We start from the raw sequence: 25218 nt of genomic DNA on the forward strand, positions 1-25218 counted from the left end.
ATACTGCTAAATTCACTGTTGTAGGTGGTTTATGGTAGAGAAATTAACATTCAATTCTCTGGCAACAGCTCTGGTGGACATGCAGTCAGCATGCCAATTGCACACTCCCTCAAAACCTGAGACATCTATGTCATTGTGTTGTGATAAAACGGCACATTTTAGAGTGGTCTTTTATTGTCCCCAACACAAGGTGCACCTTTGTAATGATCATGCTGTTTAATCCGTTTTTTGATATGCCACACCAGTGAGGTGGATCCATTTCTTGGGAAAGCAGAAATGGTCACTAACGGGGATGTAAACAAATTTGTGCACAAAATTTGAGCGAAATAAGCTTTTTGTGCATATGGAAAATTTCTGGGAACATTTATTTCAGCTCATGAAATATGGGACCAACACTTTATATGTTACGTTGATATTTTTCTTCAGTGTAGTTTGAGGCAACTGGCTGGCCATGTTGGTCCGTTAACTCTTCACTTCCTGAAACAGCTAGTCACTTCCTTCACAACCACGCGACGCTGTTGCTCGGGAGAGCGCCTTCTGTGCTTTTGATAGCGTTTGCCAAGTAGTTGTAGCGTCTCTACTAAATTAAACTTTGACAAAGAAAGCAGGAACAGGGGAAACAATGCCGAATGCCCATCGCGCTAACGTCCTGGTTACCTCCTGTTTGAAAACGCCGGTAGACCCACACACCAAGGCTCGGTTGGCGTTGTACGAAAGGCAGCGAGCTCTTCCATATTCGTCAGCAGCTGGTCATGTTCACAATAGAGACTACGAAAAAGAGGTAAGATATCGGCAGATGAGTTTTGTATTTGAAAGCTGAGCTAAACAATCAAGAAATATTCTGAAATTATTGGATGAAATACATCATACTGGTGGACAGAGGACTGAAGCACCATCCAACACTTGCCAAGATGCCATTCATCCCACTAATCAATCGATCAATGTTACCCTCATTCATTATGTTGATCTGGAGAGGAATGGAACACCAGTTGCACATAGAAACCCTACATGTTTTTTCCTTTTACATTCATGGTTCTAAATTCCATAATAGGCTAATTCTTTGGTCCTCCCTCATTGATCTGCTAGATGGCCTATTCATAAAACATATTGATCAGACATTTACAACATTTAGCAGACACTCTTATCCAGAGCGACTTACAAATTAGTGCATTCAACTTATGATACATTGCTACCGAACATCTAAGTTGATGTAAGTAGGCCTAACGTATAGCCTATACAATCCTATGACACTGGATAGTGAAGTAAATTAAGTGGAGATTCCATGAATTAATATTATCTTTAATGTCAGACTCATGTTAAAGATTGGGAAAATTCAGGTCAAGCATTTACTTATGTCGGTGGATTCTCATAAAATGTATGTTGTTCTCAAATGTTACTACTGAGATCTGACTGTTTTCAGGTCAACCTGCCTCTGTGGGAGGGGATTTGACCTGCATAATTTGTTACTGGCCTATTTTTGGCTTCCCTCCTTTACTAGATTACACTGATGTCACAGTGCCAGTAATCCTAAATGCTTAATTTCCTTTGGACAACATTATTTCAAATCCCATTTTGTTTTCCTCACTGGACAAGGATCTGCCCTACATCTGGGCATCTCCAATTGTTTTTTATTTATAAAGTACATTCATTTTGATCTGGCTTGTACTGTAATCAGTAGGATGCTCGTTAGAATTGCTTGTCCAAGCTTTAGACTTATTTTCTTAATATTTGTAAATGTATGATTTGATCTCATCCATTCATCACCTGAACAAAAAAGATGGAGATGGTTGGAGGCAGAGCAGCTAGTGTAACAGTCGAACACCCACTCCGTCCATTATCACCCACCTTCTGTGCGTGACCATATGGATAGGTCATCCAAACCCACAGAGCTGGGGATAATGAGCTTAGGCCTCAAGTAGCCATCTCATATTATGCTCTACTCTACACACTTCATATTAGACCTATGCCTTAACCATCTACAATATGACCAGTCATCAGTACTACTCTTAGATTTGTTGATGTTCTAATCTGATGTATGATGATACACGTCCATACATTTGGCATATTAACACATATTGGGCCACCCCTTCAAGAAATATCTGAAAGTCATAGAAATACAGGTGAAAGGCTCTTTCTTCCTTGCAGCCACAATCCTATACCCTTCGCTTCCAATAGCTTACTGACCAATAGTGTCCTTTGTAGGCTACATTTATTATTTGTATGGAATGGATTCCACAGACACATGCTCCACAATCCGTGCACAACATAAATGTTTTTTGTTGCTTCATTTTCCTCATGACTTTCTTTGACTTTTCAGCTGCAGTATGACGACTCGGGGTCTGAGTACGGTGATGGGGATGCCCCCGGGAAGGGTAGCCCCCTGATGATCAAAGACTACCGAGTGACGGGGGACCACATCAACCTGCGTGAGTTCTACTTCTCCAACGAGGAGTACTACCGCAAGCTGGAGGAGCTGAAGAGGGCCCACCTCCGCACCATGGCCGAGCTAGAGGGCATGTACCGCAAGAAGCTGGAGCTCAAAGACGCACCACCCTCGGAAAACGTGAAGGGGGCACAGGCACACAGGTGTGTTGTTGCTCTTGCTTGGAATTTGTTGTTTTTCTTAATTAACCACCAAGATAGATAGGGTAGATTATTTCTGCTCCTGGAGGGTGTACTGTACTCAGCGTCTACCATTTTTAACATGTCAATGAATATTCTAATGGTGCAAAGTCTTTGTTCGTTCACCAGATCGTACTTGAAGATCAGCCCCATGCCCGTGAGGCGTCTGAGGAAGGCCCACTCAGCTCTGGAACTGAGGAGGGGCTCTGGGCTGTCAGACACATCTGACGAGGAAGGTGCTGTCGACAACAATGTGGAGAAGGGTCTGCAGTCTTCCCCCAAAGAGCACATCAAGAACATGTGGCAGGACTTCAAGCTGTCGCCTCGCCAGCGCCACCCGTCCACATCCTCCCTCCAGAGCCTCATTGGGGGCCACAAGAAAGGCATCAAGGGTAAGGACCAGAAGCAAGGGCGCAAAGATGTCAAACACGAGCCTTGGAAACCCAGAGTGACCGTCCCCAAGCCATTCCACATGACGCTGCGGGAGAACCAGAAGCGCCAAAAAGGTGTCAAGACACGGTCAGAGATCGAGCTGGAGAACGCAGCCCTGCGGAAGCAGCTGGAGGAGCTGACCGAGTGCCAGCACAAATTCCGTGCCAGCTCTGTGCCCGCCCACGTGCGCCTGCCCCTCTACGAGGAGCTCCACGAACGCGACGAGGCGCGGCGGGCCATGCGCGAGCGGGAGCAGCAGCGTCTGTGCGCCACCCAGCGGCCCTTCAGTTTCCTGGAGCGCGAACGTCTCAAGAGGGAGCAGAGAGAGAAGCAGCTCCGCAACCTCCAGCCAATCAGCCAGGAGAGAGTCCGACCATTCAGGGCCAAGCCCGTGCCCAAGGCGGTGTACGAGGCGGCGTCGGGCGAGCAACTGAAGGAGGAGCAGCTGTACCGTGCCATCAAGATGCAGATGAGGGCCCAGGAGCTGCTCCACAGCGCCTCAATGCCCCCCAGCATGCTGGCACGCCACCTCAGCGAAAGGAAGCGGGCCAAGAATGAAGCCAGGGGGGACACCGCTGGATCTGAGGATGACAACAGCGCCCCTTACAGGCCTAAGATAAACCCGGAGGTGCCCGACTTCGACGCCAGCTACAGGAGGTTCAAGAAGCAGCTGGAGAGCCGGCGCGACGTGAAGCCTTTGACGACGTGCGAGCCGTTTCAGCTCCGGACGTCACAGATCCCCTCGCACCGCGAACGCATCCTGGCCGACATCGAAAAGGAGCAGATGAGTCCCCGGGCCAAGCGCTGGCCTTATGTCAGCACAGCTGGGCCCGTCCGCTCACACAACTCTAGCCTCTGCTCCTCTCTCTCAGGCAGTCTGGAACAGCTGCCTGCCAAAGTCACCGATGCCAGCAAAAAACGTCAAGAGGCCGTGAGGTACTACCCACATAGAATAGCAATTGGTGTCTCCTTTTTAGACGAGCTAGTCAGAGCTTCAGAAGACCATTAGTTGCTCTTTTTAGGAATAGTTATGCCCTAAAAGTTGAAACCCTTGTCTGTTGAATCCTGTGGACTTCCTATACCCTATGGACTTCCTAAACACTTCCAGCTCCAAAACAAGCAAATGCCCAACCTCTGACATTATTACCCCCCTAGTCCTACTTCTAGTGCCCTTGGCATTCATTTTCCCTTTTGACAAAGTCCTTCCTCCACCCATGCCTCCCTGTCATCGATGACTGCCTTGCCTCCTTGAGTAGAAAGGTGCTTGAGCAGAGAAAGAAGGCAGAGGAAGAGGAGGAGAGATGGAGTGAGAGACAGAAGCAGAGAGTGAAGAAGCTCGCAAAGGTGGTCTCGAAGTGCGCCCAAGCCAACGACGCTCACGTGCCCCTCTCCCAGACCAACCAGTCCAAGCTCAAGCAGTTCAGGTACCCATATGGAAACCCATAACATTACAATTATACTTGTAGCAACCAAGAAACTCACCCCACCTGAGACCAGTACTAATACCCACTCCACAGCCCCCCCCCTAACAATTGATCTATCTGATGTCTGGGTCTTTTCATATGAAAATAATGAGTGGAATTGCAAACCTAAAGACTGAACGGAACATTGCCTCAATAGTCTCAATTGTGACTCTTTTTCTAGGATATTATTTTGAAGAATATAGATGGATCTCTTCTTCATTGTTTTATAAAATACAAAAAAAACATACTAATGTGTGGATACCCTTTTGTTCCTTATCCCAATTTTAGTTTCAAGTAATTGTTTAGGAATGATTTGCATATCAGTAACAGTAAGCTGCCGTTGTAAAAGTGATGTTTTGTTGAATAGGTTAGGGTTGAGGGTTATTGTAGGGCTGAGGGTTGTGGGATCACAGGGGTGAAAGGTTGCCTGTGTGTTTCAAACAGGAAGCAGGACTTTCAGCGGAGGAAGGAGTACAAGGAAGAGATGAGGGAGATCCAGGAGAGAGTGAAGGGGAGGCCTCTGCTGTTGGAGCAGGTCGCACAGGTGAGCCTGAAACGGCCCACACACACACACACACGTGTGAGTTGTGGAGTGACATGACATGGGTTGCATTTCAGTAGTTATAAGTGGCTTTGTTTCCTCATCTCCTCAAACCACTCATTCACACAATAAATATATAAACTATTTTCCCATAACTGGTCATGGTGTATGCTATTTTTCACTTCTGTCTGTTGACAGATGAATGCCAAACACGCTGCAGAGAAGCGCTACACAGACACCCTGCGAGGCTGTGGACTGAGTGAGGACTTTGTCAGTGGCAAGGTGCCCAAGTCCCAGTGGCCAGGTGGCCAAGAATCTGCATGCAGGACCTCTTTCTCCAGTGACTCCAAACAAAGGTAGACTTTTGGCGCAATGACGGTGAATGATACATTTATACTCCATTAGTCAAAATCTCTACAAAGACAATACAGTATCACATTGCAAACATGTTTTAGGCCTACTTCATCACATGTGCTGTGGTCTTAGATCTTGTTTTCAGTATTACAGTCTTAGATGGTGATAAATAGCGAATAGACATATAATACATAATATATTTAACACAGTCGTAAAGTTCCTCATAATCAATAGAAATATTATTTCAAAGGAGTTGAGCCATGTGTAAGGGATAATCAATGAGGGGCTATGCGTTCAGTGGAAAATAATGAACGACGTGGAAGGTGTGCATTATTTTCCAGATAACGCATAGAGCCCCGAGTTTATTATCCCTTTTATACCATGGCTATAATTTAACACATTTGCCGCAAAAAAATTGTTCAAAATCCACTGAAATAGCTAGGAAGTTTACTAGCTAGCTACAGTAGTTGCCTTGGTAACCAATCAAACATACTTGCTTGTTTAGCTAGCCAAACCATCAGTTTAAGCGCAGAATAACTGATGAATTTACAAACGCTCAACACAGGTGGAATATGGCCGGTGTCAGTAAACGTCGGCAAAAAAACGTTATGAAATTGTTGCCAGCAGCACAGTTACAGTCACCAACGATCTGGGTAACATGAAAACAGCCTAACCAGCTCTGCTAGGGCGAGTAAAATGGTCAGAGTGAGGTGATCTCTCATTTGTGTCTGGAAGTAGCTAGCAAGCTAGCTAACTTTAGCCAGTTAGGTTGGGTGCTTGACTGCGGTTGTGAGGTCAGAACGCTCGGATTAACCCTACTCCTCCGCCAGAGCGTCCAGGTGTGCGCTCTGAACGCTCCGAGAGCGAAACGCTCTGAATTTACGAACGCCCAGAGCCCACTCTGGCACTCCAGATTGAATTTACGAACACACCCTTAGCTTGCTATTATAAAAAAAAGAATTCAACAATGCCAATAATGTTTTCAATTCGACTTTTGCGTTCAAAAGCAGCTCAAACATAGAACATGTAAGAATGAACTAAAGCTATTGAATTCTACCGTGCTGAAATAATGCACACTCTAAAATGCCAATCAGAAACGAGTATTCAACAATACCATGGTTTATCTTTTTTGTGTTAAGTGTTTATTCATTTTGTTTTCACAGTGAAAAGGATGAGACAGATACACCGGCTATTTACAACATGGTTTTCCTGGATGACTATGGAGGACTAAAAGTGCCACAATTAAATAAATAAATACACCATTAAATAATTACTTAAATGTGTCATTAATTAATTAAAATTAGAATTAAATACATAAATGTGTAATTAAATGTATCATTAATTAATTCAAATACCGATTCATTTTATGTAAAATACATATATAATTATTTCACTATTTACATTTACATTTCATGATCCTGCATTGCAGTGATTCATGAATTACTTAAAACTGTCAAACTGACCCATCAAAGTCAGTGGGCGGGGCTAACGCGAATCTAGTCTGATCCATTGCTTTGGTCTGAAGTAGAGTAGGCCAACCTGGATAGAGACAATGGAGGATCTCCGTGAACTTTCCAGGGAGTTGGTTAGAGACATTTTAAACTTAGCAGAGGATGTAGAAGCAGGACCTGCTGACCCAGAGCATGTAGCTAGTAAAGCAGAGGAACTTATTGAAGTTGTTGGAGTCATTTCCGCACTTTCCGACGAAGATATCGACCACAGAGTGATTGCAAATCTAGAAGAAGTTGTCCACCGCTTCTCTGGTACCAGGGCACTTCAGGCCCAACACACACAGGGACCGGGGCGTTTGGCGTTTGACATACCGGAGTGCAGTTCTGGAGCATCAACTTCTTTGTGGAGTTCCCGCAGTTCAAATTGCAGCGATGTTCGGTGTGTCAAAGAGGACCATCAGGAGGCGCATGCAACAATACAGTTTAAGGTATTTACACTAAATTCATGAGTTTTCTGTTTATGAATTGCTGCTCTCATACACTCGGAAAGAATATGACGTTTAAGGTAACATTACTTGATGTTGTGTTTTTCTTGTTTGTACAGAAAGACAGATCTCTATTCAGCTGTGAATGATGAGGAGTTAGACCGTATTGTAAGTGAAATTCACAGAAGTCATCCAAACACCGGCTACAAGCTAATGCGTGGTCACCTGAATGCAAGAGGTGTGCATGTTCCAAGTGAGTAGATAATAATATGGGCATTATTTAAATGTATTTTTAATTTGGAGCTCTGCCCCTTTGAAAGGTGAAGGAAGCCCGCTTATGGAAAGACATCGCCTCTGAGATGTAGAATGTGATGGTGCTAAATGTGATACTTTAAATGAAACATTTACTATAGATTATTGTCTCTTTAAAATCTCCCGAGCTTTTAAAGATCAACCTGTGAGCTGTAGTTTCTACAGTGCATACTATGCAAAGCTGTATTATTTTTAAAAAACTGAATAAGTAACATTTCATTTCTCACTGCCTTGGTGACCAAAAATAACAATCTTGTGTAAGGACATGTCAAACTAGTTTTAAGTACAAGACTGATTATGCTTGTCATCCATTCAGGTTCCTGAAGAATATGGGATCGATTGGAACGGACCTCACTGCCTTCATCGAGGCACTGTGTCAGTCCCCGAGGTTCAGCTGGCCCGTGAGCTCTCAGATGAAGAGGTTGCAATTTTGCCAGCTCCAGGAGTTTCTGTTACTGATGCACTTAGACTATATGTAGAGACTGTGGAAGTGTTATCAAGAATCTTAGACTGATGTCCAACCCATGTTTTTATTTGTTGTGTTAGAACAAGCAAGGAAAAACTGAAAGTTTACTTTCCTTTTAAAAGAAAGGAAAAAAAGCTGTTTCTTTGAAGCTTCCTGTCTCATTATGGTCCACAGAATGACTAACATGAATGCTGTACTGTTAGCACTGAAGGTGCAGAACAGTTTGATTTTAGTAAATGGAAGAAAAAAAAGTCAACTACTGCACAGTGTGTTAATGTTTTCAAAGACACTGAACTTGTGTCAATTCATCTGAACTGTGTATGCATTGACATTAGGGCTGGGCAATATGGAGAAAATCAAATATCACATTTTTGACCTAACACCTTGATGTCGATATTGCAACGATATTGTAAGGTTGACAATTGGTGCATTCACAAAATATCTTCCACATTTAGATTTCGGATAAATAACTATCATATTGTGGATATAATGACTAAGTGGTAAAAGGCAAATAATAGAACAGCTAGAACAGTCTGGTAAGTTCAGAAAATGACATCACTTTACTGTAATGCAGCCTTTGAAACCAGGAAAAGACTAAATTTACCATGTAACGATATTACACTTCTTCAAAATCTAATGGTGCTTTTCCATTACATGGTACCTACTCGCCTCGCCTCGCCTTTTTTGGTTTTCCATTACGAAAAAAAGTACCTGGTACCTGCTAACATATACTTTTTTTAGCATCTGCTCAGTCGAGGTTCCGTTGCAATGAAAGTTCTGTTTAACCGTGTAACTAAACCAACGTAGAGGTGAATAGCGCCACCCAGTGTATTGGAATGTGTTCAGTAGCTCTGCATCAATCCATTATCCGGAATTGATTTGTCTTGGCTTGATGCAGAGGGTAACCAATCAGGCGTTAGGTTCCGCCTACCAACTTTTGATGGGTCAGTTTGACAGTTTTAAGTAATTCATGAATCACTGCAATGCAGGATCATGAAATGTAAATGTAAATAGTGAAATAATTATATATGTATTTTACATAAAATGAATCGGTATTTGAATTAATTAATGATACATTTAATTACACATTTATGTATTTAATTCTAATTTTAATTAATTAATGACACATTTAAGTAATTATTTAATGGTGTATTTATTTATTTAATTGTGGCACTTTTAGTCCTCCATAGATGACTACCCAGACGATTATGAAGACAGCTTTGCTGACCAAGAACAGGAAGGAGAGCAGGAGGCTGAGAAAGATGAATTAAAGTCCAAAAAGAGGGAAGATGAGGATGGAGGCCATGATGAAGCAGGGCGGGAGAGGGAGGACATTGGGCATTATTCAGATGATGGAGATAACTCAGATGACCATTACTCAGATGACGATGACCATTACTCAGATGCCAGTGAGCATTACTTGCCCCTGGAAGATGAAAAGAATGAAGGGAGTGACATCATCAAAAGGCCCAAGAGTTCCCAGAGCAGCCCAAGCTATAGAAGCGGCCAGCACAGCCGAAACAGTCAGAAGTCAGAGAGTGATAGGGAAAAAAACACAGCAATAGCAGACAAGAAAAGTGATGAGGATGACTGAGAAGTCAAAGGAGTGCATTTTCTCACAGTTAGGCAGTACTACAGTGTGCACAAACGTCTACAACACTGACACACAGTGGTAGAGATGCTTCTATTATAAAAAAGGCTAAATGTATTGTAGGATAACTATATACATACATAATGTGAAATTTGTAAATAAAATTGGTTAATTTCATGTTTATTACATTATTTTTTTGCAAAAACAATTTAGTGTGAGACACAGACCAGAGTCAGTTGTAGTAGTAGGCTATGATTATAAAAATTGTCACATTGAACAGTTTAGGGTATTCTTTGTCTTGTGATATGCTACTATGCAGGAAATACAATACTGTAACCACTTACTTTTGATACACTTTCTTTAGTCACTTATTTGTCAATGTTTTGTGACTAAATATATGTAGCCTAACATTTGCAATATATTTCAGGATCATATTTTTTTCAATCATTGCAAATATACGTAACATTGCGGGAACATAAAGGTGTTATGTATTTCATGTACATTATGGGATATTTAGATTTCTGTTCTAGTTTTGTGGCAAAAAATGTGGCAATAAATCATAATGTACCAACCAAAATTGATGATATATGTTTTGGGGTGTGTGGACCCCCCAGACCAAGGAAAAACACAGCCGCGTGGGTCCTGAAGGAAGGATGTTCATTTTGATTGACAGCATCGTCAGCCCGTAAAATAACAGGACAACCCTTGAACAGATTTATGACAAACCAATCGGATCCCTCAAGGGCGTGCACATAGTCCAAATTTTACGCGGCGCCATGGGCCGAAAAACCTAGATGGAATATCCCAGTCTTAACCGGTTTCAACTGGTCTTGGGTTTGAAGCATGAGATGAGAGGAAGAGCTGGCTTACACGCTCTTACAAAGCCCTGCTATCAAACATTATATACGAATAGAACCAATAAAAAACTCAAGATTCTTTTATTTTGTGATTATGAACCGGAATAACGCAATACGTGTGACTCCGTAAATTGTTAGCTAGCTAGCCAAGGGAAGCTAAGTGATTGACTTGTGCATTAGCAGGCTAACTTGATAATAGTTATCGCCGTCAGCAACGACTTCATCATTACTAAGATGCTTCTAGACTAGTCCGTGGACATTTATTTGGTATATGGTAAATTGCTAAATGTACATGATCATACTGAAACTTCGCTTCAGTGGCGGGACATACAGCTAACGGCGTGCTATCAGTGCTAGCAGGACAGCAATCATTTGGCTAGCTAGCTAATTAGCCAGGAAGCTAGCTAGCGAATGTCAAACACACTGGAACGTGTGCCATGAGATAGCCTGACATCCAGCCAGACGAGAGTTTTAAAATAAGAGCAAAAATCGTTTTTTTATTTCATTACAACGGAAAGACTAAAGAAACAAGGTAAGTTTGGTAGCTAGGTGGTTAGCTAGCTAAATGGGTGGAATCTCTTGAGTCTGGGTGGTGATGTAGCTAACGTTAGCTAATGCTAATAGCTAGCTGGCTAACTAGTGTTAGCTGGCTAGCTGGCTGTTGTTATAGCCAAACTAGCTTGATAGCTAGCTAGAATTGTGAACATTACTTAATATTTTGTTAATACGAGTGAGTCAAGTCTCTTAATTTAATTGATTATCTTACAAGCTTAACATGGCTACATTAGCCAGACGTTAGTTTATGCGATAAGCTAGCTAGTTAATAAAGATCAATAGACCTGTGTCAAATTTGTGATCAGTTAATCTAGACATGTAATTAATTTGGATACACAATAGAGGGAACGTTAGCTAACAATAGTAAACGCTAAGTTAAACAGTAACGTTAGCAAGCACGCTAACGTGATCAACTAGCCATAGCAGCAATGTTGTATTGCTGTATGGAGGGAGGGGTTGCTATATTGCCGCGTTCATGTGTTTGTCGGAACTAGAAATCTCGGACATTTCCGGAAGTGGTTGAAGTGGTTGAACCAGTTAGCATGTCGGACATTTTCGAGTTTCCTAGTTCCGACTAGCACTTGAACGCGTCTTAAGTACCAATTGTGGTCCATGGTGTCGCTGTTTCCCAGTCTATTCAAGTTTACAGGCTTGCGAGTGATTTCGCAATTTTAGTCATACTCAATATTTCGCCATTGTTGTTACATGTGGGTGGGTGTAGCCAGAGGTAGCAATGTAGGTGGCGAAAATAATATATTTGGACAGTGGCATATATTTAATCAGCCATTTGTTTTGGTCTTTTGGTTAGGTTTTATTTATATTTGTCTGTCTGTAGTTAAGTTCTGTCATTTGTTCTCATGTTTCCCTTCACCCCTCCATTCCTAGAGCTCTATGCCAGCAAACATGACAATGTTGGCAGATCATGCAGCAAGACAGCTGCTAGACTTCAGTCAAAAGCTGGACATCAATCTGCTGGACAATGTAGTCAACTCCATGTACTATGATGTCGGATCACAGGTGAGAGCTGCACTTTGCCCTCCTGCTGCTCTATCGTTGCCACATACTTCAGTCTGAGACTGCCATAATTGAGGCCGTTTGTGGTGACTTCAAATATCAGGGGTGTTGTACAAAAACAAAGTCATCAGGTGATTGGATAATCTCTGATTTGGCTTTGAGTATCAAAGCCAATGACGCATTTTCAAACGCTCTGGGCCAACCCTTTGGTTTCTGGGACCAAACCTACGCTCTAGAATAGATTTCCAGACTCAGGTGAAGAAACTAACGTCCGTGGGCGTGGCGTAGCATAATCTAAACTTATTTTACTCCCATGTTTGTAAACAGTAAACGTAAACAAACACTGTATAGCCTGAACATAGTTAAAACTATAATTTTCATATAATGGAAGGTCAGTCCTTGCATCCATAGCTCTGTCTATGAATTTGAAATGTTTACATTTCTCCATCCCCTTTTAACAAAAACAGAGGCGGGGTTCCTACTTTATTGTTTCAACTGCGGATTACACCTTTTAAAGCCCCCACAGATCGCAGAACAGTTTCTCTCTCCTTGTCTTCCACAGCAACGCATGGCACAGGAGGTGCTGACCAACCTGAAGGATCACCCAGATGCATGGACACGAGTCGACACCATCCTGGAGTTTTCTCAGAACATGAAGACTAAAGTATGCGTGCCAGTGATGCATTCCCAGTGATCGGTTTTCATCCTCTAAACCAGGAGGAAGTTATAAGCCAACATTGAAAAGCATATCATTACAGCCAGGCATTGGCAGTCCAGTTGGATCCATAGAGATGCATAGATCTTGTTTATTACATTTGTTAGCTTTTGATGTATTTTATCCAATGTATATCAAAGATACAAGATCTGTCTTATTAGTGGAAATGAGATGCAGTTGTGAGTCATATGCCTATCCTGGTAGTCTAAGCCTCTCCCTCTCCATTCCAGTACTATGCACTGCAAATTCTGGAGACTGTGATCAAAACACGCTGGAAGATTCTCCCCAGAAATCAATGTGAAGGTAACACCTGCTGGATAGGCTGTTAGGAATAACACAACAATATTAGGGCCATGCGTGAGACACCAACCTTGCAAATGAACAGCAACATTAAGATAATGGAATGGCAACATGGCTAGACTACGTCTCTTGCTAATGTGTTGTGTTATGCAGACAAAAACATTTGATCTTTGACAATGTTGAGTCATGAACATTTCCTCATGTTTTCAGGAATAAAGAAGTATGTCGTTGGTCTGATTATCAAGACCTCATCTGATGCCGCAAATGTCGAGGTAAAGAGTCTTTCCTGTGTTTGTTTGACTCTGTTCTCACTGCAATGGTTGAAATTCTGTGCTCGTTCCCAAATTTCATCTGCATTTTTCATCTGTGTTTCAGAAAGATGGAGTGTACATTGCAAAACTCAACATGATCCTCGTACAGGTAAAAAAAAAGAGAAGAGAAAAAAGTAACTTTAGAAACACATACACACACGTCTGTTCTGTCGTTACAAATGGTATAAAACCGAAACAATCAAACTTAACGTGTCTCATCTGCTTGTGTAGATCCTGAAGCAGGAGTGGCCCAAACACTGGCCCACCTTCATCAGTGACATCGTGGGTGCCAGCCGCACCAGCGAGAGCCTGTGTCAGAACAACATGATCATCCTCAAGCTGCTCAGCGAGGAGGTCTTTGACTTCTCCAGCGGACAGATGACCCAGGTCAAGGCCAAGCACCTGAAGGACAGGTACATAACATCTCCTATCCAGCTACCTAATAACTTTAAACGTTTGTCAAATGCACAGGATACAATGTAGTGTACACAGTACATTTAAATGCTTATTTATACAATAAATGCTTTGGCTGCTTGGAGATGTACTGTGTATTGCAAAGAGTCTGTTTCCCTTAGTATTAGTGGTTGGTATCATTACCAGTCTCTTCACATGTGCCATTTTTATCAACACATTATTTGAAAGCATTTGAGGTTGAAAGCATAAGATGGAATTGTACACTGAAATGCTATTTAGTAATGATTTTTTATTTATATTTTTCAGCATGTGCAATGAATTCTCGCAAATATTCCAGCTCTGCCAGTTTGTCATGGTAAGCAAATGGCTCAGGGACTCTAAACTGTCTGGATATGAAATGGACTTTGGAAAAACACATTCACACATGTTGAATACCCAACACATGTTAAATGCCAAATGTTTCTGCAGGAAAACTCCCAGAATGCCCCCTGGTCCAAGCCACACTCGAAACTCTCCTGCGTTTCCTGAACTGGATCCCCCTGGGGTACATATTTGAGACCAAATTGATCAGCACTCTGGTGTACAAGGTAACTGAACTCCTGATGACTCACTTGCACCTGTCCCCATACTGAAAATTAGATGACTAAGGATCAGCTTATTACTTCTCGGTTCCATTGAAACATCTCTCTCTGCAATTTAGTGGTGTTTTTTGATGTGATTTTGCAATACCGGCTTGTGGAAACTCGGAACAGCAGTTTAACTATAGGCATCCTCTCACAAAGGCGCACTTGCATTGGTTTTGCTTGCAAGTGCGTAAGAACCGGAGGAACAATATAGTGAACGGTTGAGACATTTGCTCCTTGTTGCTTCGGCGACCTGGTCTGCTGCAAACGTTCATACACTTGTACCCTGTATACGGGCTGAAAATGGCAGATTTGGCCACTAATAAGTGCCTAAATTGGAACGGCAGTGGATGTACAGTAACATGCTATACATGGTCAGAGCTCTGGCTCTGCACTTCACAGCACTGTATGGGTTTTGACTGACAGCTGTTCTGAACTTGAGCACCGTGCGCGACAATAAGTTGCCCCCATCCCACCAGGTAATTGGGCAACTTTCGATTTTTTGTTGTCTGAGTGAGGGAAATGCTGTATATTAAGATGACTATGTATTTTGAATGATGAGACATGAGGATTATAATAAATACCACTTTGATGTCATACAAGCAAGCCAAACACTCATAAAATCATATTTTATAACTTAGCTAGTTATGTTGGCAATAGAACAAGCTTTCAAATCATGCCCACTTGACCCAGATTGAGATTTATAATGGGGTGTTATTGGATTGCGTAAACCACAATAGTAATTGTGCGATGGGGGGGATGCAGGATTGTGTTCAAGACTGAACTACAAGTGTGCTTGCTCTAGTTCCTCAACAGCACGGATAGGAGAGCAAAAAAAAGTGGCTTATAGTTGGAAGACTCTTCTATGAGAGGTGTGTGGCCACTTGGAGACACCAGTTAGTCCTCTCACTCAAACCCTTGGAATTGTTTTGTCTTATGTTGCACCTACCCCACATTTTAAAGGACAATTATTATCATGTTACTTAATGTATCCAGAGTATTTTCAGATTTCGTTATCAGCAAATGTGGCGAAAAGTACAGTAAATGTAAAAAGCACATAAATCAACAGTGTAATGTTTGGATTCAGTCTGTGTCAGGTGAACTGTTGTGTACTCAACTTCGGTCTAACACTTTTTCTTATTGGACATGCTTAAGTAGTCCCTCCCTGTTTCAGTCAGTTTTCTTCTGATTGGTGCCTAGTGAATACGACCCTGTTGACTAACCTCTTTTTCTTCTCGTCTGTTCCCAGTTCTTGAACGTGCCCATGTTCCGCAACGTGACGCTGAAGTGTCTGACGGAGATCGCCGGCGTGAGCGTCAACCAGTACGAGGAGCAGTTTGTCAACCTCTTTACGCTCACCATGTGTCAGCTCAAACAGGTACGCACCATGTCAGCTCAAACAGGTACACACCATGTCGGCTAAAACTGGTACGCATAGCGCCATCTGCTGGCCAGTTAAGCCTACTGTCAAAACTCTATTGGAGCAGTGGTACCAAATGATGGACCAGGACAAACCGATTGGTTACATATATTTTTTTAAACAGGATACTGGATACCATATGTGACGACTCTGTGTTTCAACAGGCATCATAAGAACTATTAAGAAGTTAGCAAACATTTTTACATAAAAAAAAATCATGTGTGAATTAACACTAATTGATGCATGAAATAATCAGTATTTTCCCCAATCGCTCTCTTTGTGTTAGATGCTCCCCCTGAATACCAACATCCGCCTGGCGTATTCCAACGGCAAGGACGACGAGCAGAACTTCATCCAGAACCTCAGCCTGTTCCTCTGCACCTTCCTCAAAGAGCATGGACAGCTCATCGAGAAGAGGCCCAACCTTAGGGAGACACTCATGGAGGTAACGTTAATGCCGTGAATACTGGACAATAACAGCAGAGATACTGTTCCTGCAATGTGTTTTTGGGGGAAAACACATGAATCAATCACATTCATTAATAAAAGTCACGTATTAAGGTTTCACATACCCCCTCGTTCTCCGCCAACCTAACCAGTACTGCAGCCAGAACAATATTACCTTTGACCTCAAATACTATGTATCTGCATTTCATTATTATAACAATTATTTTCTGTACCAATTTTCCCTTTATGTTTTCATCCTCAAGTCACACACCATTGAAATGGACCGAACCCCCCAATCCTCAACATTCTCCTTACCTTCTGTTCTAATCACACACCCTCTCGCCTCCAGGCTCTGCACTACATGCTGCTGGTGTCTGAGGTGGAGGAGACGGAGATCTTTAAGATCTGTCTAGAGTACTGGAACCACCTGGCGGCCGAGCTCTACAGGGAGAGCCCCTTCTCCACCTCTACCTCCCCCCTGCTCTCTGGGAGCCAGCACTTTGACGTGCCCCCCCGCCGGCACCTCTACCTGCCCGTGCTCTCAAAGGTGAGGAGTAACACTCAGAGACAGACTGATGGGTTCCCCAAACCAATGTCCTCCAGGGTCGTGTCATAGGGCACACCGTAGCAAAGCAATCTACAAAAGACAACAAAAACGTGTTACAATCGGACAAGTTCATGTAGTTCCCACCACTTCAAACCATTTTACAACTGAACACAACCTTTATGTTCTACTGTGTTTCTTATTGACAGTCCCTGCCTCACCATGGTGTCTGTCTGTGATACGATAGGATTACTTTTAGATTGTCCATTAATAGTCTCTGGCATGTTGTCTGCCCGGTAACACAGGTGCGTACGCTGATGGTGAGCCGGATGGCCAAGCCAGAGGAGGTGCTGGTGGTGGAGAACGACCAGGGAGAGGTGGTCCGAGAGTTTATGAAGGACACAGACTCAATCAACCTCTATAAGAACATGAGAGAGACACTGGGTGAGTGCATGGCCCAGGAGAGTCTGAACATCTCTCTCTCTCACACACACGTCCATTCTCTAGTCTGCAATGTCAAGCACAATTGCTCAATCTTTTCCTTTGTCAAATGTACTTTCCACAATTGATCGCTCTATCAGTGACACTCAAACACACATCTCAGTACACATCTCTCTCACACACTTTTCTTCGCTGTCTATAACATAGGGCACTTTCCACACACTCCCTCGCTCTGTGACTAGCATAACTCCCTTCCCCCCCCAGTCTACCTGACCCATTTAGACTATGCGGACACGGAGCGCATCATGACGGAGAAGCTGCACAACCAGGTGAACGGGACAGAGTGGTCGTGGAGGAACCTGAACACGCTATGCTGGGCCATCGGCTCCATCAGCGGGGCCATGCACGAGGAGGACGAGAAGAGGTTTCTGGTCACCGTCATCAAGGTCTGTGTAATGGACACACAGTGCACGCGCAAACCCACGCAGACACACATACACACATTGCACCTTCACAGGTAGCTACGGTCTTTAAAGTGTAAAATACACACATAGTTGCTGGTCTTAGTTGTCAAGGTCTGTGTTCTGTTAGACCATAAATGTTCCCCTTACTGTTCAGAAATTGAATGGCCTGCCCCTTGAGGCGTTGCAGTCCGACTGTGCGTGTCGAGCCTGTGTCATGAGGGGCGGAGAGTGACAGGGCTATGTCTACGCCGAGGACTCAGAACAGTGGGTACTTGGAGTGATTTGATAGAACTGACATTTGGCAACTAAAAAAAAAGAATTGAAGGACATTCTTATGGAGAAATTCCACGTCCAAGTCACCTGACAAGACTTACAATGGAATTGGCCCCAACTCTGCTGTTGTAGAGGGTGACTGTCAGGATGTACTGAGCTGTGTTTCTGTGTTGTTGACCAACTGTGTCGTTTTCCCATCATGTCTCCAGGACCTGCTGGGCCTCTGTGAGCAGAAGAGGGGGAAGGACAACAAGGCCATCATCGCCTCAAACATCATGTACATCGTGGGCCAGTACCCACGCTTCCTCCGAGCCCACTGGAAGTTCCTCAAGACTGTCGTCAACAAGCTCTTTGAGTTCATGCACGGTAAGCAACTTTCGTTCAGGCCACCACTTGCATATCTTAAAAAGATACAGGATACTGTTTTCAGTGTCGTGTTTGTGTGAGTTGATTTCCTTGGTGTGATTTTGCATCCATGCAAAATACCAGGGCTGTGTTCATTTGGCACTAGACAGAAGAAAACCAACTGAAACAGGGAGGGACTACCTGGACTGGTCCAATAAGAAACACCGATTTAAAGATTTAAAAAAGTTTTGCTTCGGTGTGCCCAAGTGAACACGCCCCAACAGTGTTATTTTATTGAACATTTTATTTGAATGTAATTGTTCCCGGCAGAGACCCACGACGGCGTGCAGGACATGGCGTGCGACACCTTCATCAAGATCGCCCAGAAGTGCCGGCGCCACTTTGTCCAGGTGCAGGTGGGTGAGGTGATGCCCTTCATCGACGAGATCCTCAACAACATCAACACCATCATCTGTGACCTCCAGCCCCAACAGGTACCACAGTTGAGCTACAGGTCCCCTGAAAACAACCAAAACTAAGAGTAAAATACAGTAGTAGTTGAAAAACATTTCAAATGGAAACTCAAAACCAGTGTTGCTATTAGCGAAGTTCAGGTAGCACCCTGTTTCCAGTTGTCACAGACGTGAAATTGCTGGAGTTGGCTATGAAGCAGCAAATGTTATCATATTACCATGATCAACCTCATATCTCCTCCCCTCCCCCCATTCAGGTGCACACGTTCTACGAAGCGGTGGGTTACATGATTGGGGCCCAGACGGACCAGGCTGTGCAGGAGCACCTTATAGAGAAGTACATGCTGCTACCCAACCAGGTGTGGGACAGCATCATCCAACAGGCAACCAAGGTGAGTCACACTCTACTATGGGATTGTATTTGTAAATCTTTGTTTCAAAGCATTTTGCATTGTATGGATGCAACACAACCCAAACAACACAGTGTCACCCACCTTGTACCACTGTGCCATAGAGAAATACCCACACAGTCTTAGATGCCCTTGTAGTTTTATCAGCAACATTTGTCATCAGAATTTCCAGTGCTTTTTTTTCCCATTTTTGTATTTTATAAATAGCAACTGGCAAAGCCTTATCTTTTTACACTTTAGTAAAACGCTATGCAGAGCGACTTACAATATATTGTCGGAAAATGCGTTTGTAACAGCATTTTAACTGACTTGTTAACGCTCTCTCTCCCCCAGAATGTGGACATCCTGAAGGATGCGGAGACAGTGCGTCAGCTGGGCAGCATCCTGAAGACCAACGTGCGGGCCTGCAAGGCCGTGGGACACCCCTTCGTGGTGCAGCTGGGACGCATCTACCTGGACATGCTCAACGTCTACAAGTGTCTGAGTGAGAACATCTCCTCTGCCATCCAGACCAACGGTGAGACGTGTGTGTGCGTGCCAAGTCTGTCAGTGGTGTGTCTACTCTGTCTTTGGTCTATCTGATCTGTGTGCCGGAGGTGCTTGTTTGTCTTGGTGTGTGTGTGTGGGTCTGTCAGACTCTTGTATGCCTGAGGTGCTCTGCTTGTCTTGGTGTGTGTGTGTGGGTCTGTCAGACTCTTGTATGCCTGAGGTGCTCTGCTTGTCTTGGTGTGTGTGTGTGTGGGTCTGTCAGACTCTTGTATGCCTGAGGTGCTCTGCTTGTCTTGGTGTGTGTGTGGGTCTGTCAGACTCTTGTATGCCTGAGGTGCTCTGCTTGTCTTGGTGTGTGTGTGTGTGTGGGTCTGTCAGACTCTTGTATGCCTGAGGTGCTCTGCTTGTCTTGGTGTGTGTGTGTGGGTCTGTCAGACTCTTGTATGCCTGAGGTGCTCTGCTTGTCTTGGTGTGTGTGTGGGTCTGTCAGACTCTTGTATGCCTGAGGTGCTCTGCTTGTCTTGGTGTGTGTGTGTGGGTCTGTCAGACTCCTGTATGCCTGAGGTGCTCTGCTTGTCTTGGTGTGTGTGTGTGTGGGTCTGTCAGACTCTTGTATGCCTGAGGTGCTCTGCTTGTCTTGGTGTGTGTGTGTGGGTCTGTCAGACTCTTGTATGCCTGAGGTGCTCTGCTTGTCTTGGTGGGTCTGTCAGACTCTTGTATGCCGGAGGTGCTCTGTTTGTCTTGGTGTGTGTGTGTGCCTAACTCGGTCTGCAGCTGCAGCATCAGTCACAGAACTATAGGCCCAGTCTAATGGTGCCTTCAAGACAACTGGGAACTCTGAAAATACGAGGTCAAATCATGACGTCAGTGATCTTCAGGTCGGAAAGTCGGAGCTCTAGAAAGAGGCCTGAATTCTGAGTTGGATGATCGTTCACAACGATTTTTCTCAGTCGGAGCTCGTTTTTTTCTCCAGAGTTCCCAGTTGTCTTGAATGCACTGAAGTTGGAGATTTCATGCTACCCCCATGGCTGCTCCATGCTACCCCCATGGCTACTCCATGCTACCCCCATGGCTGCTCCATGCTACCCCCATGGTTGCTCCATGCTACCCCCATGGTTGCTCCATGCTACCCACATGGTTGCTCCATGCTACCCCCATGGTTGCTCCATGCTACCCCCATGGTTGCTCCATGCTACCCCCATGGTTGCTCCATGCTACCCCCATGGTTGCTCCATGCTACCCCCATGGTTGCTCCATGCTACCCCCATGCTTGCTCCATGCTACCCCCATGCTTGCTCCATGCTTGCTCCATGCTACCCACATGCTTGCTCCATGCTAAACCCTATGCTAGCTAACTAACGCTCTCTATTGTCCTGCTAGGAGAGATGGTGACCAAGCAACCCCTGATCCGGAGCATGAGGACGGTGAAGAGAGAAACGCTCAAGCTGATCTCAGGTTGGGTCAGCCGCTCTAACGACCCACAAATGGTGAGTCTGTCCTGTCTTAATCAGATCTAGAGTCACAGCCTATAGGGAATGCTGTTGACCAGTGGTTCTCCTATAGATCCTCTTAGAAAATCTAAATGTAATGGTGGGATCAGAGCGGGCATCTCTCAGACCATAGATAGCCTGTCTAAACCACACCATAGAGTAACGGGAGGCAGAAAGACAACCAGAAAGATACAACTGACTATCTGGACTAGCTTACACTCCACACAGCCCCCCCAAAAATGTCCTTGGCCACCAACCTTATCCAGAGGAATCATGCCCATTGAAACTATTTAATCTATTTACAGGTTGAAAAGGCAGAGAATAGCTCACATTACAGACAAAGATATAGCATTTGCCTGTCAGTTCCTCCTCTAAACTATGGTGCCAATGAATTGAACCACTACTACCCCCAGTGGAGCCCCAAGCCCTTAGTTATCTGACAGTTTGCTTTAATGTTAGATTGGATGTCTCTGTATTAACTGGTCACGTTCTACCATGTTCCGTGGTTCTACAGGTGGGGGAGAACTTTGTCCCGCCCCTGCTGGAGGCCGTACTCATCGACTACCAGCGCAACGTCCCCGCAGCCAGAGAGCCAGAGGTGCTCAGCACCATGGCGACCATCGTCAATAAGCTGGGCGGACACATCACCGGGGAGATTCCCAAGATCTTCGACGCCGTCTTCGAGTGCACTTTGAACATGATCAATAAAGTATGTTTCATAGATGTTTCCTTCACTATACTATTATAGCACTATACTGTAATCTATTAATTAGTTAATATTCATAGCTGGCCTGAGTGGCTCTTATAGACTGCAAATGATGTCAAAGGAACATTAACAGAAAGACACAGATGTGTTAGTTTGCAGCCTTGTCAAATTCAGTGCTTCCTCCACAATGGACCGCACTGGCCAAAATGGCTGCCACAGTGAACCTGTAGTTCATGGGCCTCGCATCCCTTTTGCATGGGTGTTGGGGATAAATTTGTACTACAGACAATTAGTCAAGTCTATCCAATGCAAGGTTGTAAACTGAAGGATTGTTGAACACAGGATACTTTTTGTAATTGTATGCGTGAAAAAAGTTAAAATAAAGTCTGTGTATATATAGTCCTAGCAGTCTTTATTCCTTATAGAAAGTAATTGCACTGACATTGTCCAACATTTCTCCTCTCTAGGACTTTGAGGAGTACCCAGAGCATAGGACCCATTTCTTCTACCTCCTCCAAGCGGTGAACTCTCAGTGCTTCCCGGCCTTCCTCTCTATACCCCCGGCCCAGTTCAAACTGGTGCTGGACTCCATTATCTGGGCCTTCAAACACACCATGAGGAACGTTGCAGACACTGGTAAGACCCTCCATATGCTTTGGCCTCACCTACCTATTCATACATGCTATGACTGTCACGAGATTGGAATTTAGCATTAGTGAATGAGGTTGTCAAACTCCTTTGAGGTGAAATGCAGTTCACTTACCTCTACATTTGAAATATTATGGGCGTTTCGGACACAGATTAACCTAATCCTGGACTAAAGCTTTTTTTTTCAATGGATAATTGCTTTTTAGTCCAGGACTAGGCTTAATCTGAGTCTGGGAAATAGTCCTTACGGTACATTGTGGAATACTCCCTGCTTATTATTGTGATCAAGCCACTCATCCCTGCATCCTCTCTCTCCCTCTGTCTCGTTATGTCCTCCAGGTCTGCAGATTCTTTACACCCTGCTGCAGAACGTGGCTCAGGAGGAGGCTGCCGCACAGAGCTTCTACCAGACCTATTTCTGTGACATCCTCCAGCACATATTTTCCGTCGTCACAGATACCTCGCACACAGCAGGTGAGGGGGTTGGTGGGCATTGTTGGTTGACGGTTAAATATCACCGGAAACATCTATGGGACTGTAATAAGTGTTTGGTACAGGCGAGGAATCAGTCCTTGTTATACACTAGATGGTTTGATTCCTGAAGGGGTTATTTCACTTTGGTGTCACCGCAGTAGAGTCAAACACAGACATGGCAGATGGACACGGCAATGTGCTGAAGTGCCATTGGTGAGTGCAAGACAAGTGTGGGTATAATTGATGATATGCTTGATTTTCTCCAGGGCTAACCATGCACGCGTCCATCCTGGCATACATGTTCAACCTGGTGGAGGAGGGTAAAATCAGCGCCGCCCTCAACCCAGCCAGCCAGAACAACCAGGGATACGTTCAGGAGTACGTGGCCAACCTGCTCAAGACTGCCTTCCCCCATCTACAAGAGTAAGTTTGTCTTGTCAGCCTGCCTATCTGCATTATTTTTTAGCTGCCCTGAGGGCCCCTGTGAAGTAAATTCAAATGAAACATTTGATGTGCTCCACTCTGAACACTAAGATAGGGATGTGTTCGTTTGCAGCCTTGTCAAATTCGGTGCTTCCTCTACAATGGACCGCACTGGCCCAAATGGCTGCCACAGTGAACCTGTAGTTCATGGGCCTCATCTCTTTTACATGGGGTGTTGGGGATACACTTGTACTACAGACAATAACTAGTTGATCTAAAGTGATATACTTACTGTAGGTAGGTGAATGTGTTGTGATCCTGACTTTCCTCTCTATTCCAGTGCCCAGGTGAAGGTGTTTGTAACAGGTCTGTTCAGCTTGAACCAGGACATCCCTGCCTTCAAGGAGCACCTGAGGGACTTCCTGGTGCAGATCAAGGTGAGTCACTCCGGTTTTGTAGCCACACACACGGGTGCAAACGCTTAGTAACTCTCTGGCCCTTGTGTGTCTGTCTGAGGTGTCAAACCTCTGGAGCGCGGTAGATACTGTTTTAACGTGATATTTGTCCCTCACACTCAACTCTCAACTTCCTCTCTTTCCTCCCTGTCCAGGAGTTTGCTGGCGAGGACACCACAGACCTGTTCCTGGAGGAACGGGAGACGTCGCTGCGGCAGGCCCAGGAGGAGAAACACAAACTGCAGATGTCCGTCCCCGGCATCCTCAACCCCCATGAAATCCCAGAGGAGATGTGCGACTGAGCGCCGCCACATAGGAACGAACACAACAGCAAACATGTACAGTTTTTGAAAAAAATAAAGGCAAGAGAAGCTGGAAGCTCCTCTTGTCAATTGTGTGTGTGTGTGTGTGTGAGATTGAGAGGGAGGGGGCGGCAGGAGGTGCCCTCAGCACTCGGTTGTTTGTCAACCAAATCAATGCCAATATGTAAATGAGAATTGCGCCTCCGATTCGGGCACTCCCCTTTTTTGCATACGGACGCATTTTATACAGAGTAATTTGTGTAATAATACGGTATCGCTCCTTTTCCCTCGCTAATTCAAGCTTTATGTTTTTGGTCATCCTCTCTGTTTAGACGTGCATGAAGTTGAAAGAATTAAATACTTTTTTTTTAACCATCTTCTTTCCATACACCCCCCACCAACACCTTGTATTTGTTTATATGTAAGATATGTTAAAAACACACGCAAAAGGGTTACTTTAAGAAGCGCTGTAGCGCCAGGAAGTGCTCCAATAGAAAGAGCTCTGTGTTTTTCGGAGGAGCCGCATGGCCTGCAGATGAATGTGACGGTCAAGGGTGGTAAATTACGTTCTTCCTTTGTTTTTGATTTGTGAGCAGTTTTTGTGTGGGTGAGTCGGGGCTTCTGTTTGCACCCAAAACTGACTGCTCTGAAATTTTGACGAGAATGTTAGATCAAATGGAAGGTTATGTGCATATCATCCTGTTTGTAAAGCTGTCTTTAGTACTATGGGAACATAAAGTTGGTTATTTTTACAAAACTGTGTATGTCCTGTACCAACTTGCATATACGTAAATACATTACATGGTGAGACAATATCTCATTACACAGTCACTGGTGATAAACACTTCAATAAATAATACATTATTAATAACTATGGTGTTGGGGGAAATGATACCTGACACAATTTG

The 25218-nt window shown here is 44.2% G+C and overlaps 2 protein-coding genes and 3 non-coding genes across 5 annotated transcripts; all 5 read left to right on the forward strand.

The window, feature by feature from the left end:
• Positions 1-509: 509 nt before the first annotated feature.
• fam161a (FAM161 centrosomal protein A) lies at positions 510-10262 on the forward strand. The gene is made up of 8 exons (XM_045205770.1): positions 510-781; positions 2318-2586; positions 2752-3990; positions 4311-4478; positions 4962-5061; positions 5257-5414; positions 6576-6625; positions 9317-10262. Exons 1-8 carry the CDS (start codon positions 623-625, stop codon positions 9718-9720), a joined length of 2547 nt encoding a protein of 848 aa, XP_045061705.1. The 5' UTR covers positions 510-622; the 3' UTR covers positions 9721-10262.
• Positions 10263-10515: 253 nt separating this feature from the next.
• Positions 10516-25067, forward strand: xpo1a (exportin 1 (CRM1 homolog, yeast) a). The gene is given in 26 exon segments (XM_045205225.1): positions 10516-11106; positions 12015-12146; positions 12706-12807; positions 13089-13161; positions 13369-13430; positions 13534-13578; positions 13701-13882; positions 14190-14238; positions 14352-14364; positions 14367-14470; positions 15756-15884; positions 16213-16371; positions 16723-16920; positions 17223-17361; positions 17623-17804; positions 18305-18461; positions 18771-18934; positions 19171-19305; positions 19657-19840; positions 21193-21299; positions 21817-22011; positions 22476-22644; positions 22996-23130; positions 23397-23553; positions 23894-23990; positions 24164-25067. Coding segments are annotated over 25 exon segments (3210 nt in total). The 5' UTR covers positions 10516-11106; positions 12015-12020; the 3' UTR covers positions 24311-25067.
• LOC121534388 lies at positions 17988-18121 on the forward strand. The gene has a single exon (XR_005994619.1). It is a non-coding gene; the product is annotated as a small nucleolar RNA SNORA17 (small nucleolar RNA).
• On the forward strand, positions 22163-22299 carry LOC121534382. The gene has a single exon (XR_005994613.1). It is a non-coding gene; the product is annotated as a small nucleolar RNA SNORA5 (small nucleolar RNA).
• LOC121534383 lies at positions 23682-23817 on the forward strand. Its single transcript, XR_005994614.2, has one exon. It is a non-coding gene; the product is annotated as a small nucleolar RNA SNORA5 (small nucleolar RNA).
• Positions 25068-25218: the final 151 nt, after the last annotated feature.

This window comes from Coregonus clupeaformis, chromosome 20, assembly GCF_020615455.1.
Source record: "Coregonus clupeaformis isolate EN_2021a chromosome 20, ASM2061545v1, whole genome shotgun sequence".
Taxonomy (NCBI): Eukaryota; Metazoa; Chordata; class Actinopteri; order Salmoniformes; family Salmonidae; genus Coregonus; species Coregonus clupeaformis.

Coding starts and splice junctions, on each gene's coding strand:
- fam161a (XM_045205770.1), top strand. CDS start 623: ATGCCGAATGCCCATCGCGCTAACGTCCTGGTTACCTCCTGTTTGAAA. Junction 782..2,317: donor ATAGAGACTACGAAAAAGAG/GTAAGATATCGG, acceptor TTGACTTTTCAG/CTGCAGTATGACGACTCGGG. Junction 4,479..4,961: donor TCCAAGCTCAAGCAGTTCAG/GTACCCATATGG, acceptor TGTTTCAAACAG/GAAGCAGGACTTTCAGCGGA.